Below are 15,837 nucleotides of genomic sequence, written 5' to 3' on the forward strand. Positions count from 1 at the left end.
TCTTGGGCATTGCTGTTTCTGTTGTTGTTGTACAGGGCTTTTTCTCATAAGGAAATTATGATTCATAAAATATAATTATTGATGAGAGATAAACTGATGTGTACAGCACTCTTTATGAAACAATATCTAGATTCTTGATAGTGGTTAAAAATGCACCTATATAAATTTAATGCAGAGGAAAAAACAAGGGCAGAGGAAAAACTGAGGTAACACACATAATAAACTATGCAGAAAAATAGAACAAATCCCATAATTTAAAGAGTACTGAAGTAGAAAAGAGTCAACCAAGGGAATGAATTATAGCATTCTATCTGAATGGGCACATTGTAGGATTCACTATTTGTGATCTACAAGGGAAAATTGAATTTGAAATAGTGAGCTTTTCAATCACCTCTGTTAAAAAAGAGAACATACTGTTCATTACTGCTTGATAATATGACAATGTTTTTTATGTTCTGGAAAGGGACATGGATGAGTTGAGTTTAACTCAACATGATAGTAAATCCAATGAATGTGATGATAGAAAAGATCAAAATTAATTCAGAGCCACCTCAGCTAATTATACCTTCCATCTTAAACAAACTATAGATGCATAAACATGGACAGTCTGGCTGTGCGCCAGGTTGTTTGAAACTGTCTAAAAAGTTCCCTTTGGCAAGCTATTCTTGGCATAAAAATAGAGCTGGCAAATGCACATGGAAAAGAGGAACACCCTCATGGTGACACCCAGTGCGGAAGGTATAAGTACTCTGTTTGGGATGGACAGTTGAAGCTATGATTCTATAAACAACTGTGCACTCAGCTTTGGGATTTGATCTGAATCCTTAATTGCTGTCACAATGAGTTGTAGCTTCAAGCACACCTCTAAAAGCTACTCTTTAGGTGGTAGCAGTGGTGGTGTTTGTGGTAGGGGCGGTGGGTTCTCTTCAAGCTCCTGTAGAAGATATGCTTCTTCCAGAGCAATCAGTGGAGGAGGTTTTTCTAGTAGGAGCTTTGGTGGAGGAAGTGCCAGGTGTGGTTATGGAGGAAGTTATGGAGGAGGCATGAGCAGTGGAAGTTATAGTGGCATTGGGGGATTTGGTTGTGGTTCTGGAGGTGGCTTTGGTGAAGGCAGCATTGGCTTTGGTGGCGGCAGCATTGGCTTTGGTGGCGGCAGCATTGGTGGTGGAGGAGGTTTTGGGGGTGATGATACTGGCTTCCTTTCCAACAATGAAAAGATGACCATGCAGAACCTTAATGAACGCCTAGCATCTTACTTGGACAAGGTGCGATGTTTGGAGGAAGACAACCTTCAGCTCGAACATCTAATCAGGGAGTGGTATCAGACACATGGTCCTCAAGGTGGAAAGGATTACAGCCACTATTATGGACCAATTGAAGACCTTCTAAACCAGGTAGGATCTAATTTTCCAAATGAGCAACAGAAGGGATTCTTTGTGAGACTGTGCTCAGCATGTTTGGCAGATAGCAGGGGAAATTTTGGGGCAATAGTATTAATAATCTTTGCAGGCATAAATAAAGAAAATTCCTTACAATATGGTCTTGTGCCAGGACTCAGGAATTCCTGTAATCTATTTAAAATGGGCTTGTTCAGAAAAAAAAAAAAATTAAAAAACCAAAAACCAAAGAGCCAGCCCAAATTCTACTCTTATATCCATATGTGGCCTGATTTCTCAGAAATGTTGACCTTCCAGAAGCTCCCACTGACTCCTCAATCCTGCAAAAAGACATATAGTTATGGTCTCTAAAGCCAGTGTTGTTTCATAAGAAAGAGTTTGGAAGTTAGGAGTGTACTTTACCAATGGGCCTTCCAAGTAGCAATTTGCTGGCAACAGGAAGACAGAAAGCATACATAATGGCAAATGCTATGTGCTGTTACAGGGTGTAATGTGCATTTCCCCTACTCTGTAGTGCCAATGGGAGAAAAAAAATTGGGCCAGAGCCATAGCAATAAATCTGGCCCCACTGGCTGTGTTAACCAGCCTCACCCTGCACTCACAAATGCTAGGTACAGGAATCAGGCCTCCCTTTCTTGCAGGAAGGTACATTTATTGGACATGTGGCCCATACTGTATTTATATATGTCCAAGGGATTTAGGTGTTAAAAGTAGCATTGATCATAATAATCATAGTGTGGAAAGTAAAGTAGGTGCTTTATGGGGAGGTAAAAGATAGGGTTTCTACCCAACGGGTTTATAGTCTAAGCAGATTCTTCATTACTTCAGCACCACCCAAGCTCATTACACCTAGAACTTATATGGTATTTTACAGCAGTTGTAAGAGCATCTAATTTAACATTCTACTAGTCTGATTTGTTTGTGTGTTGCAGCCACTTTACGTTCACTTTGCTCTAGGATAAGTGAGGACTTCAGGGACATTGCCAAAGGGAACAAGGCTCTTGATATGTAGGCAATGGATGGACATGGGAAGCAAAAAAACAAGCAGCAGTTGAAGGAATATTGATGTTTATTCTGTGTCTCCTTATTGCAGCTTTTGGTAGTTGTTAATAGTTCATTAAGTGAAAGACTACTGTCTGTAGGTGTTTGGGGGAAATGTGTTTAAGGAGAGAATCAAAGAATGGGGAAGTGAGCAGACCAGGGTAGGAACGGGGCCCAGGAATGACGTGGTTGCTGGTAAAAGTTTCAGGTACAATAATAAGATGATGACCATGTTCCATTTAAAAGGACTTGAAAGCATGCTAAAGTAGGTTGTTTTTTAATACCCTACTTAATGGCAAAGTATTCTCATCTAACATTTTGGGGGATGAAACACACAGAAAAACACAGGACAGTGGGAACACCATTGTTGTTGTTGGTAGCACTGTTGCTGTTGGTAATGGAGGGCTGCTTTATTGATGTAAAGAAGAAAGCTGTACAATTTCTACAGATGGTGAGTGATGTATAAACCTTCCAGTGCAATTTTTCATATGGACATCATCATTACTTTTCCTTTGTGAATGAGATGGACTCATTCAGATCCTTGTGCCTAAGAAATGTTGTTTCCCTCCTATCTGTTCTTGACATTATCGTGCCTTAATGAGAATGTGATGAGCCGGCAGGTTTGAAAGTCATCAGTGTATCATCTCTTTTAGATTGTTTTGGCAACTGTGGCAAATAACAAGATTATACTGGACCTAGATAATGCCAGGATGACTGCTGAAGACTTCAGGATGAAGTAAATACATTTTCACCTCCAGTCACTCACTGCCTTCTACTTTCCTCACCTTATCCATATGGATTCCCAATACAAAGGCACCTGTTACGGAGGGTTATAGTATCTTCTAATTCCATGACAGCAGACTTGACATCTGATATTTATGTCAGCTTTTCAGATTTTTCTTGACTGCAGAAAAGGGTGTCAACAAATAATGATTTCCTTACTGTTTTTGGCAACAAAGAATCTGTTTGTGGGGCAAAGGCATAAGAAATCTATATATTTTTAAGGAAAAAAGAGGGGAATATTATTTTCTTCTGGAAGCACATAGAAATTGGTGGATAGCTATACCATGCCCACAGAAAATAGAGAAAGTGAAAAAGAACAAGGAAAAAGGATTTTTGAAATAGTAAAACTTAAATCCCTACCACTGGACTTAGACTAGACTGAAAATGGTACAGGTGAGAGACAAAATATGGAGATGAAGACAGAAAAAAAAGTGATAGAAAATGTGATCCTGTTTATAAATTAAAGTAATACCAGAAACACACAATCAGGGATGCAGTTGCTGAATTAGTTGTGTTTTTTCGCCTGTGATTCAGGTATGAGACTGAATATAGTCTTCGGCAGAGTGTGGAGGGTGATATTAATGGCTTGCGCCCTGTGTTGGACAACCTGACTTTAGCTAAGTCTGACCTGGAGATGCAATTTGAGTCCCTACGGGAGGAGCTGATTCAACTCAAGAAGAATCATCAGGAGGTAAGACCTTACCCTTAGTAGTTTGGAAGCTACAGCTCAAGTTTCTCTCTCTTGGGAATGAGTATCCCTCCTGCAGTCTCAGAGCAAAAGTCTGGCAATCAAGGCCTATTACTTTTTGATGTGAACACACGAAAAAAAAAAATGTATTTCTGAAAAAATGTCTTATGCTGCCTTTGTTGTGCATAAAGAAGCAACAAAAGATAAAACCAGGTCATTGTCTCCCTGTTTTACAGTTCTCCGTTACAGTTCTTAGGAAAGAATATGAAAATTTAAGCAGCTGTGACCTACTGTGACCATCCTTAGTTACAAAATATTTCAGTTTCCAAAGTGGTAGCTACACCAAGGTGATTTGAGAATTGCAGCCTGAATGAATGATTTTCAATACCTTTGTGAATTTAATGAATTTAGGTGACTGGATTTATGTCTTGGCAGAGCTGGGTTCTGCAGTTCCACTAAGATTTGGTTTCCTGTGGGTCTTGGTCCGCTGGTTTGGTTATTTATGTAGTGGGACCTTTATCCATGCACCTTATAATTGGCACGTAAGATCATGGTTTCTCCACTTTTTCAACCAAAGGACCTCCATGAAGACCATAGCTGCATCTGGGATTTACAAAGCCCAGGGCCAGATGTCAAAGTTCATTCATACTTTGACTGTCCTCTGGCCCCCACCTCCTTATGATTGTTCCTTTTGCGTCTTCCCTGCTTACATTTCTTGCTTTCTAGAAAAAACAGGGGTTCCTTCATTTACTATATTTAAATAATCGCCATGGGATATTCTCAGATCATTATTGCTCACTGTGAAGGTTTGCATGGGAACCATATCTTATAGCTCCCAGTCAGCCTCCCAGCCTCCCCACTCCCCCTGAATGCTCATCTGACCTTTCTCAGATGACAGTGGTCATTTGTTAGGTAACACATGACATGTGTATGCCATTTTCCAAAACTCTCTCCAGCAGGAAACTAAGTCTTTCTTTCCTATGTGCTTGGTTTGCGCTTACTCTGCAGGAAATGAGTTCATTGCAGTCAGAATCTGGTGGTGATGTCAGTGTGGAGGTCAGTGCTGCTCCAGGAGAAGATCTGATGGGAAAATTGAATGAGATGAGAAAGGAGTATGAATACATCATCCAGAGGAACCGTGAGGAGGTTGAACGCTGGTATGAAAGCAAGGTAAATCCCAGGTCAGATATATCAGTTTATGCAAAACAGCTCATACTTGTGGACTTTCAGGGCACAGCGCATACAGTCAAACCCTGATAATATCACTCATATATCACACTCTGCCTGTTATCACAACTTTCGTCACAAACACCTGACTTCCATTTGCAATAATTCAATACTGTAATAATTGAATATCCATTCATGATAATGGCTACTGTCAATCTAGGCAGCGTCACAAACTTCTTCAAACTGACAACTTAAGCCATCTTTGCTAGGTAAAATTGACTGCTTAACATCACATTTACCAAATATGGTTACCACATTGAATCAGTTAGCAGACAGCTATTGGCAAAGTAATTTGCCTTCTTCACAGAAATATGCATGAAGATATACAAGAGCAAAACCTCTTTAATTTTATTTTTTAATAATTGCAAGGCAGGCTTGCCAATCCCTTGTTCAGCACCTGGGAGTGGAAGATTTTACCAATGAGTAATGAGCTACTGCACAGTCAGCATCTCATGTAGATGTGGACAGTTAGCAGAGTGTGCTGCTCTGATTAATTGCACAGTCCCATGCACATCATGCTATTGGGGTTTGACCATAATACATTTTTTTTAGGGGAACTGCTAAGGAAGCAAATATAAGGAGTGATGAACAAAGGACTTGGTTAATTTGGGGCTAAATAGTCATCTCATATCATTACATGCCAAGGGGCTGCTGTTTAATTTGATTCATTTTATTTTTAAACATTGTGTCAGAAACCTTCAGATTCTGTATTTGCATTTGTCAGATGGAAGAGGTTAGACACGAAGTCCACACCAGTGGTCAGGAGATTGAATCAAGCAACCAACAGGTCTCAGAGCTGAGACGTGAATATCAGAGACTGGAAATTGAGCTCCAGTCTCAGCTCAGCACGGTATGACATTTTCATTTGCTTTGCCTGTCATAAAAGACATAGGGCACATGGTTACTGGAATGATAAGAGAGCAGTTTTTGCAAGCTTTCCTTCTGTAGATGGAGAGATGCTGTTGTCATGAGGGACTTGGTTCTCCCTTCCGTTATTGAAAAGTACTGCTTTCTGCATCAAAAGGAGTTAAGACTTGCCATGTGAATACAAGCTGTCTATTCTTTTCATTTTTTAGTTACAGTCCTTGCAATCCAACTTGGAGGACACAGACTACCGTTACAACATGCAGCTGCAGCAGATCCAGAACATGATCATCCCTGTGGAAGAAGAACTGGCCAGTATCCGATGTGAAATGGAGAGTCAGAATGAGGAGTACAAGATGCTACTTGGCATCAAGACTCGCCTGGAACAGGAAATCTGTCAATACCGGGAGTTGCTTGATGAAGGACAGCATGACATTGGGTAAACATATGGGAAACTATAATAATATTAAAGAAATTAGTGTCACATGTAGTTGAAAGCAAGTATAGCAACACACAACAAAGGAATCAGTAGAAAATGGGTAAATTATGAAAAGGTGTGGTGAAATGGGAATTGCTTTTATCTGATAAGTCTAAATCTCACAACATCAAAGTGGTAGTCATTTGGGGAGAAACTCATGGGAGAAGAGGATTTATGACAGTCTTTTGCCACTTCTGCTTCCAGACAGAAAGGGACCTGTAGAGGTAGCCGTGGATGCACCTACACGAGACGCTAACAGTGTAGTAGCCTAATAATACTATGTAGTAGCATGTCACAGCACAAACACTGCTAATACGCTACTGTGCACTATTAAGCTACTGCGCAATAGTGTCACTTAAAAGGCATTCGCTGGTGCTACAGCAAATTTCTCTAGTACATTTAGTATATTTATTTAGTACTTTATTATATAAGTACTAAATTAAATGTGTAGTAGCCGTTGCACATTAATGAACATGTAGACATGCACTGTGAGAATGAAAACTAAGCAAAATAACATAGCCACACTTTTCTAAATCCTGACAAATATGAGGTCTGGGAGATCATTTGAGCCATTTATTAATTCAGCCATATCTCAGATAATGTTGGTTTTAAGTCTGTGCTATGGCATGAGTATGACAGAGATACAGTTCTGCATCTTTATTATTTGGGTGCCAGGGAATAAGCATGCTCTCAGAGCTATGGCAGGCAGCTGTCAAAGGACTTGAGGTAAACTGTCAAAAAATGCCATGGGTGGCATCAGGGGGAGGATGGAATTTCAGTCCCGTTATCCTAAAGTCTTGCGTGTATGGATCAGATAGGGAGAAGGGGCTGGGTGGAAAACAGCAAGGACACGCAGTCCCTCTATGGCTGCAGCTAGAATACACCTGTTCTTTTGTTTCATTCCTCAAATATCTTTCTCCCCTTACAGCTACATACAGGGAGGAGGAGGAGGAAGAGGAGGACATGGAGGAGTTAGTTGGTCATCAGCTGGTGGAAGTGGTGGAGGAGGAGGAAGTGGCTGGTCATCATGTGGTGGAGGTGGTACTAGCTGGTCTTCAGGAGGAGGATGTGGCACTGGAGGCACAGGAGGAAGATCCTGTAGTAAAATTTCAGGAGGAGGTGTCTGTGGTGGGGGTAACTCTTCTTACTGCTTTGCTTCATCTTCCCAGCCTCAGCCCAACAAAAGTGAAGGCCAAGGTAAGACTCATAACAGAAGAAAACTATGTCAGCTCTTTTCTTTCTGCATGGCAGAAGAGGATGTCAGCACTGCTGTCTCACCTTTTAGGGCACTGTTTCAGTCTCCTCTAATAATTGTTTTTGCATAGCAAGACTGAGGTATTTTTAAGAATGATGTGAATGAGAGGAGAGGATGCAGTGGAGAATGCATTAAATCAGAGCATGTGTAGAGGGGTGGGAATTTAAGTGAAAGATACATTGCCTGGTGAAGAGGAAAAACAAGGGATGCTGCAGAGGTAACTGTGAAGAGCTGGGTATAGCCCAGCCAAGAGCACGCTGATATCCAAAGGAACTGTCAGGCTTTGTATTAGAACTGACATCAGCATTAAAGCAGTCACACCATTCAAAGTGGATGAGCAAGTGAGAACCATCATTACTTAGTGCTATATGAACAGAGAGTGGACTAGATGACTGAAAGTGATTTTTTTTATCTCTAACTTTGACAACCATATGATTTCAGAAGGTAATGAAAATCTAAGAATTTGCCTACAGGGGAATAATACATTGGAGAGAGGAGCAACAATGGAAGAAGTGACTGAAGCCATAAAGACTATGAAATCTGGTAAGGCTCCAGGCCTTGCAAGTTTCTCAGATGGATTTATTAGGTTGATTAGAAATGCTTTGGCTCCTTTCTGCACTAAGAGTCTTGCTGATTAGAATTACATTTTCACTTATTCATGGTAGCAAAGCCAGAAAATGACTTTGCTTGGAGCCTTTCCTTTATGCCAGTTTATTCATTGATAAAAATGATGCAAAATATGTTAGTTAAAATAATAGCTCTCTCAGATATACAATTTTGGGCATTCTTCATGACAAGGGTTCCTGGTTTCAAGGTCACCTGACCTTAAAAAAATGCACTTGGTGCCTGAAAGCTTATTTAACATCTTTCACAATTATAAAGTTGGTCCAATATAAGGTATCACCAAAAACAAACAAAAAAGTAAACTCCATGCTTCTCAAAAACTTAGGGAATTTTTTTGTTTTTATAAGCTTGTATTTCATGAATTTCTTCCAATAGCTGGCCCACCACTCGCCCACTTGTTTTTCCATTCTTCTTCTGGAGGGCAGGGGCCATCCCTCCTGAATGTTTAAAAAGAATACAGTGCACTGTGGATGCTACTGTAATTAGGTAATAGGCCATAACAACAGCAACAGTGTTGCTTGAGAGATTTTATTCCTCCACCTTCCAGAAATATCACGTTCTTTAATTTTTCAACAGGGCAATCCAGGAAGCTTTATGCCTGATCAGCAACACCAGCCTCTCCCAGTGCAGGACCTTCAAGTCAAACTTCAGACAAAGTGGAAGTGCTCCCAGGATGTTCAGTGCATGCCTGTGCAAATGAGCAAGGAGAAATGCTTATTCCTATTACTCAGTGCTGTTGATGACATCTATACCAGCAGGCTCATCTGAGCTGCTCAGATGGCCTCCTCCATGCTATCTGTTTCTTTCCTCTGCATTCTTGTGTCCAGACACTGTTACTTAATGGAACTGTATTGTGCTTAGAAATTTACCTCCTGATGAAAAATATCTTGAATAAAGCTTCATTTCTGTCTGCTGCAACCATAAAACTGCCTGGAAACTAATTTATTTCAACAAAAAAAGTTTTCGGCATTCATTCTAGGTGTAAATATCAAGCAATAAATACAGAATGTTTGAAAATGCATCAGGGAGAGTATGAAACAACCTTTCAGGTTTAGTGGCATAAAGTCCATCTTATGCACCATTAAAACTAACAGCCCAACTGAAAAATAGATATTAAAACTTTAATAGTGAATGTTGCATTTTAGCCAAAAGGCCGAGAAGAGATTACCTGTGTTACTCTGTGCTAACACCTCAGATGGGAAATTCACCTCTCATTCTATATTGCTTATTAAATATTTCTATTAATTGTATAATACACTACTTTATTTTATACATCTGGACAGGAAAAATAGTCTAGTTTGTGTGTGGCCAAGGGTTTGTTGACAGAAAATACACCTCAGTTGAAAGCTGTAGTTAAAACTCTAAAGAAGAGAGGCATACCAGATGGGCCAGGAAGCTTTAGGCCAAGTACAAACATTACATTTTTACTGGTATAAGTGATCAGAAACTGGTATATACCCATAACAGAACAGAAATTTGGCACACATAGACTGGTTTAAAAATGGCAGAACCCAGTCTAAAGTTTGTCCCTCCCACCAAGGGATGCATGTGTGTTCTGTTCGCTGCCCATCTAACAATGCTACTTACAGAAAACTGTAACTTTGATTCAATCTTGGGGTTTTTTAATGTCTGTACCTAGCCTTACAGTGCCAAAAGAACCTCTCAGAAAGTCATTTCAGAGGGGAGTCAGTCAGGACACCTATACACGTGCCGGAGCTCTGCTCCGATGCGTGCTAATTAGCACTCGTCGAAGTAGACTCAATTAAATGAGTCTGCTGGAGTGTGCTAATTAGCATGTTCCAGCAGCCTCTGTGTCCCCGTGTTTCGAAATGGTGCTGGGGGTGCTTTAACTAAAACTTGAATGAGCTTTAGTTAAAGCACCTCTGCCACCATTTTGAAGTGCGGGATATTGAATACACATGATGCTTCGAGGACTATAGAGAGCTACTCTAATTAGAGAGCCACTCTAATTAAAGCACCCCCTTCCACACAAGAACACATGTATAGATGCCCTCAAAGTTGTTAGGAAACTTTTATTTCTCAGAATTAGAAGATGAGACATTCTAATCTGATGAGACTGCCAGTCCTCCAAGACAAGAGACCAAAATAATGTTCTCCAAATGGAGAAATGAGAGTGCAGCAAGCAAGAGATGATAGCAGGGTCAGTGACATTTGGAAACAAGATCTTTGTGCACATAAAATCCTCTGCCAACCTAGTGAAAAATAATGAACGTGTTGTTGGTAGAAAATGTTAAATCAAGAATGGTGGAGCACAACGGCCTGTATTTGTTTGGAACAAGCATAGAACCCGCAGCGGCAGTACAAGCTCCCACGTCCACATACAACTTACCATCAGTGAGCATTTTTCCCTACCTAGAAGAAACATTAGTAGGAACAGAGTCCATAGAGCCCAGGGCTTTTTTAGGTCTTGATCTTTTTGCTAAAACTGCTAGATGGGAGGAATCAGTCAGGGCACCTGCAAGAGGTGGTTCAGCTTCTGATTCCTTGTCCACTTTATCCCTAGCTGACAAGGGTTCCAAAAGGTTCTGAGACTTGAGACTAGTCAGACACTCACACATGCTCTAACTGCACTGACTCCTATCACACCCCTATATACCAGGGAGGAGGAGGGATGGCTCAGGAACTGATCATGCCAATCTTACAATAGGTGAGAACTCCCCATATGGGAAGAAGGTTCTGCTGACCAGATAGGTCCAGATTCCCTCCTGTTCATGCTATGGAAATGGCAGAAAGGGGCTGATAGGGGAAGAGACTCTGACACTAAGAGTCCCTCCTATGCAATAGACACCTGACCACCAAGAAACTGAGACCTTCAACTCATGTCACATGCTACCAGATGTCTGTAACAAACCACGATCATTGCCTGCTCATCTAGATTTGAAAGATTGTGTAAGTGCACTGCCAAACCACAGAAGCCTTGTGAAATTGTTTTGGATGTGTATCTCTGTTCCCAATTCCGGAATACTTCATAAAGCTGGGAACGTCACCAACATAAACCATCATACACACTTTTATATAAGGCATTCGCAAACTATTTTTACCGGTCATAAGATTCTGCAAAATGCCCTTCCTGAAGCCTACTAGTTAAATTTTCTCATTTTTCTCATTAGGCCATTTGTCAAGATGTATGCACAAATCTGTCTATTAGAGCCCCTTCAGTAAAGAAGAATGGGTAAAATTGTTCCCGTTTAAGGTGATAGTGCAGACTTGCCCAGGGGCTGGCAGCACATGATCCTTAAATCTGGTCCATGAAGCCCCTGGATCTGGCCTGTGAAGCCAGTGAATCTGGCCTGTGGAGCTGGAGCACTTCCATGGGGTTCCAGCACTGGCTAGACAGCAAGAAAAAGTGGCAGTGGCTGGATCAGAAACTATCCTTGGACCTGAGCTGGGTTGTTTTGACCCATTGCTGCAAAACCTTGCCAACCATTGGACTTGCCAGAATACATCTGTTCTGGTTCCAAAGTCTGTCTACCTGTAGACCACACAGGTGGAGAGACTATCTATGGGAGTCCTGTGGAAACATGCTGAGGAACAGAGTTTAAATGTTCCTTTTGGGAGTTCAGCATTGCTTCTTTTATTCAGACTACAGGTTGTGGGTGAAAAATGGAAGCCTGCTTAAATCAGGAAATTTCTATAGTCCCAACACGCCATACAAAGAATTATGTATATTTAATCTGTACAAGCCAGAAACTATCAAACATGGAAATAGAAAGGATATTCAGGGCCCAATTGTAAAATCATTGTATATATCATGGAAAGTGATTAAGTGTGTGTGTGAGAAAGAGAGATACTACCTTCTTATCAACCCAGGGATTTACTTGGCCAGTACAAACTGCCCAGTACATAGGTACTTAAATGCAGTTAAAGAGGGGGTCATTAAATGAGAAGCAATCTTACCGCTCCTGCTGCTACTAGTGGTATGAAGTCCCCATATGCTGCCAATGCTAGGGTATAGCAATCCTACGCTCCAACCCCCTACCCTGACCCCACTCACAGCATATATTTCCATTATTCCTCTGCTTCCCCTATATGATGGAAAACTTTTTAAACTGGAAGTTTCTCCCATTCTCATATGATTTTGTTTTAGACCAGTTTCACAGTACATTAATTCTGGTTATGATTCCTTGCTGTGCTTCTGTGTGAGAAACTGTTAGCTAAAAAGTTGCTGCAAGACTGGGATTATTGAAACAGACTGTTTAGGAGGTTTGACCTGAAAACCATTTGGATGAAATTTCCTGTGGTTCAGAACACAGCTTTCTGTTTTTATTACTGAGTAGTGTGGCTCTCAGGGGCACCACAACTCTATAGTGTGCACAGGCTTCCATTTTGTTATGAGATGCAGTTTCTCAGCACTCGGAGACTATGGGACTGAGTGTTATAGAAAAACTTGAGAGACAGCATTAAGCTAATTTTTAATCTGTAAAGACACTGATGGTTTGGTGACCACCTTGCTTTCTTTCTATTTTGGTCTTCCAGAGCATCTGAAATCAGCTGCAGGCTCTAGATTTCAGCATCAAGGACTAGGGTTAGGGCTAGGCACTACAGCTGAATCTAGAATCCACTCCCCTTGCCGGGCCAGCTGGCCCTAAGTTGTTAATCACTTTACCCAAACAACTTATTTACTGAGATATTTTCCCATGGGGATGAGCTACAGTACTTTGCTTGGTGGAGAAAGAAGGATTAATTTAGGCCTGTTAAATAATAATATGTTTATAAATGATTTATATACTATTGTTTTAATGGATTCCCCACATATGCTTAGGGGTGAGACAAAAGAGTTATTTTACACATCCAAAACACTTATTTACTTAAGGAAAGCCCAAGTCTGGTTTTAATTGGGGAGGAAAGAAAGTCACCAAATGATTGTTTGCTATTTTTGGAAATTTCTGGATATTCCTGTCACAACCCAAAGTTGTGGTTTTTGTTTGTGTGTGCTTCGGCACCGCTAAATTATTGTTCCCACCCAAATTGTAGCTTTCTTTGCACGGTAGAGTTCTCTGCTGCGGGAGAGAACTCTGGTGCAACGGGGGATTTCCCGCCAAATTGCAGCTTCTTTGCAGGGTGCATTTCTTTTGCATCTCAGAGATGTACGGTGCAAAGGAGTTCCCGCCATTTGTATTTGGAGTCGTGCCACATTATTGGCCGATGCTAAATGTAGGCACACGTGGTGGCTAGCTATTGGCTTGCTAGCCGTACAAAAGGCTTGAGTGGTTTCCGCCCAAGTTGGAGGACTCCACGAACACCAGGAGGAGGAGACTTCACCCAGTGTGAAGATCTCTAAGCGCTGCGGATCCTTACGGACCCAACGCTTTTCTCAAGCAGGCAATAGAGGCTTAACAATCGAACCCACGGAACTTTAACTACTCCGGAGGGGAAACAAAAGAACGAATCGCCTCTAGCCTCTCCCTGTCATCGATCGCAAGCCAAGACGTATCCCTTTCCTGTAAACCCAATTTTCAAACCCACGGAGCCTAAACAACTCCGGGGGACCAGGGAACCGAACCGGACCCACGGAGCCTAAACAACTCCATGGGAAAGAATTTGTCGTAGTCCTCCAGCGAGGATTTAAGCGGAGCTGCACTTGGAAAACTGTCCAGCCTACACCACTACCATCTTTGGGTGTCAGTAAATAATCTTTTCAATCAACCACTACGCGTTTGTGACTAATTCTAGCTCGCCACCGGTTTTCTCCGACCCCGCGTGCCTGGGCTGCTGGCCACAGCCCGCGTGCGCAAAGACGGGCCGCGGATCGCCCCTCCCGACTCGCACTTGGCGGCGGGATCGGGGCCCGGCCCACACAATTCCCTGATTTGCTTTATGTTTTCTGCTGTCAATGTCAGATTTAATATCTGCACAGCATTCTGGGATGTACTTTTGGGAAAGAAAAATCCTAGCAGGAGTCCTCTGGAGAGTTCAAAATGCCCAAATGTTACACAGCAATTCCTTTCCTCCAGGCCTAGTGTGGTCCGGACACAAACAGGTGGAATGAAATTGTTAGCATCTACTTCTCTTTAAACGCAGGAAGATAGACTCAGTCATGGTCCAGGCTTTGATAGCACTAGGGGCTGGGACCTGTTTGCATTGCATGTGAATAAGACAAATGTTTTTCACCTTGAGGAAAACAAAACATTAACAAGCTTTCTTGGCTCTGGCCTCTTCTGTCTCTAATGGGTGTTATCTCAGAAGTGCCCTTGAACCTGAGCTTGTCTATACACCTCCACCTATTATAATCCATGCCTACATGCATTATTCTTTGCCTTCCTAAGCTGAAATGTGCATTTATGCATTTCTCTTTCAATGTTTTCATTCCTCCACTCCTGCACTCTGCAAACCCTACATCATTTGTAGGCAAACCCCAGCCTGTTCAGACGAGAGTAGTGCAGCCACTATTCTAGTGAAATGCTTTAGCTGGTGAATTGGGACCTCACTAGATTCACCAAAGGAAATTGGAGTGGCTGAGAGGTGTCAACAATTTTATTGTAATTCTAAAGTGAAAAAAAAATACATTTTCAGAATAACTTCAGGGCAGTCAAAACTCACAGTTTGAGAGGTCAAACATAGTAGTCAGTAGTGTGACTAAAGGGAACAAAAGTGACCAGGGCACCAGCTCTGGTCACTAAATGCAGAGGGGTGCAAAATATAGCAACTGCAGCTGCTCTTTTGGTTGCTGCTGCCAAAAGCAAAAAACTGCCCAGTTATGCCTCTAGTATAAGTTGTAATAGCTTTACCCAGGTCCTGCCCCAGTGTCCTTTTCTTAGCATGAGATTCCCTGTATACCCTTGCACTCCAAGGCTGAGTAGAATCATAGAGATGTAGACTTGGAAGGGACCTCTAGAGCTAGTCCACCCCCCTGCCTGAGGCAGGATCATTCCTATCCAAACCATCCTATACAATCCATAATATAAACTCTAATATAAACTGTCAACCCTGACACAACACAGACCTAATACCCTACCCTGCCACAGGTAAATCAAACCATGGCAGCCAATGTCCTCCTATGAAATGTTGTCAATATATACTCAAGAGATCCTGGGTAGAGGGCCATGTCCCCCACTACAAGAGGAAGGCCAAACCCCCCACAGTCCATACCAGTCTGACCAGGGAGAAAATTCCTTCCTAACCCCAAATATAGTGATCAATCTGATCCTTAGTAGAGGGGCAAGACCGTTTAACCAGGAACCTAATGCTTCTGGCTGATGACTAGAAAATAATATTTAGAGGTTTGCTTTTGGGAACTGGCTTGTTTTGGGAACAGTTTTGTTCAATGTCTTCATCAGTGACCTGGAAGATGGCATAGAGTGCACTCTCAGCAAGGCTGCAGATGACACCAAGCTGGGAGTAGTAGATACGCTGGAGGGTAGGGCTAGCATTCAGAGTGACTTAGACAAATTGGAGAATTGGGCCAAAAGAAATCTCACGAGGCTCAACAAGGACAAGTGCAAAGTCCTGCACTTAGGAT

At 41.8% G+C, this 15,837-nt stretch overlaps 1 protein-coding gene across 2 annotated transcripts; it reads left to right on the forward strand.

Moving 5' to 3' along the window:
* The first annotated feature begins 766 nt into the window (after positions 1–766).
* On the forward strand, positions 767–9,283 carry LOC102569692 (keratin, type I cytoskeletal 9). Of its 2 annotated transcripts, XM_006264534.3 has the most exons (9): positions 767–1,394; positions 3,092–3,174; positions 3,756–3,912; positions 4,918–5,079; positions 5,861–5,986; positions 6,213–6,439; positions 7,407–7,675; positions 8,175–8,276; positions 8,934–9,283. In XM_006264534.3, the coding sequence occupies exons 1-9, from the start codon at positions 840–842 to the stop codon at positions 8,957–8,959; spliced, it is 1,707 nt and encodes a 568-aa protein (XP_006264596.1). In that variant the 5' UTR covers positions 767–839; the 3' UTR covers positions 8,960–9,283. The 2 variants fall into 2 exon arrangements, with proteins under 2 accessions (XP_006264596.1, XP_019332216.1); XM_019476671.2 differs by lacking the exon at positions 8,934–9,283 and having other exon boundaries at positions 8,207–8,277.
* The last annotated feature ends 6,554 nt before the right edge of the window (positions 9,284–15,837 follow it).

The sequence above is a fragment of the Alligator mississippiensis genome, chromosome 4 (genome assembly GCF_030867095.1).
Source record: "Alligator mississippiensis isolate rAllMis1 chromosome 4, rAllMis1, whole genome shotgun sequence".
Taxonomy (NCBI): domain Eukaryota; kingdom Metazoa; phylum Chordata; order Crocodylia; family Alligatoridae; genus Alligator; species Alligator mississippiensis.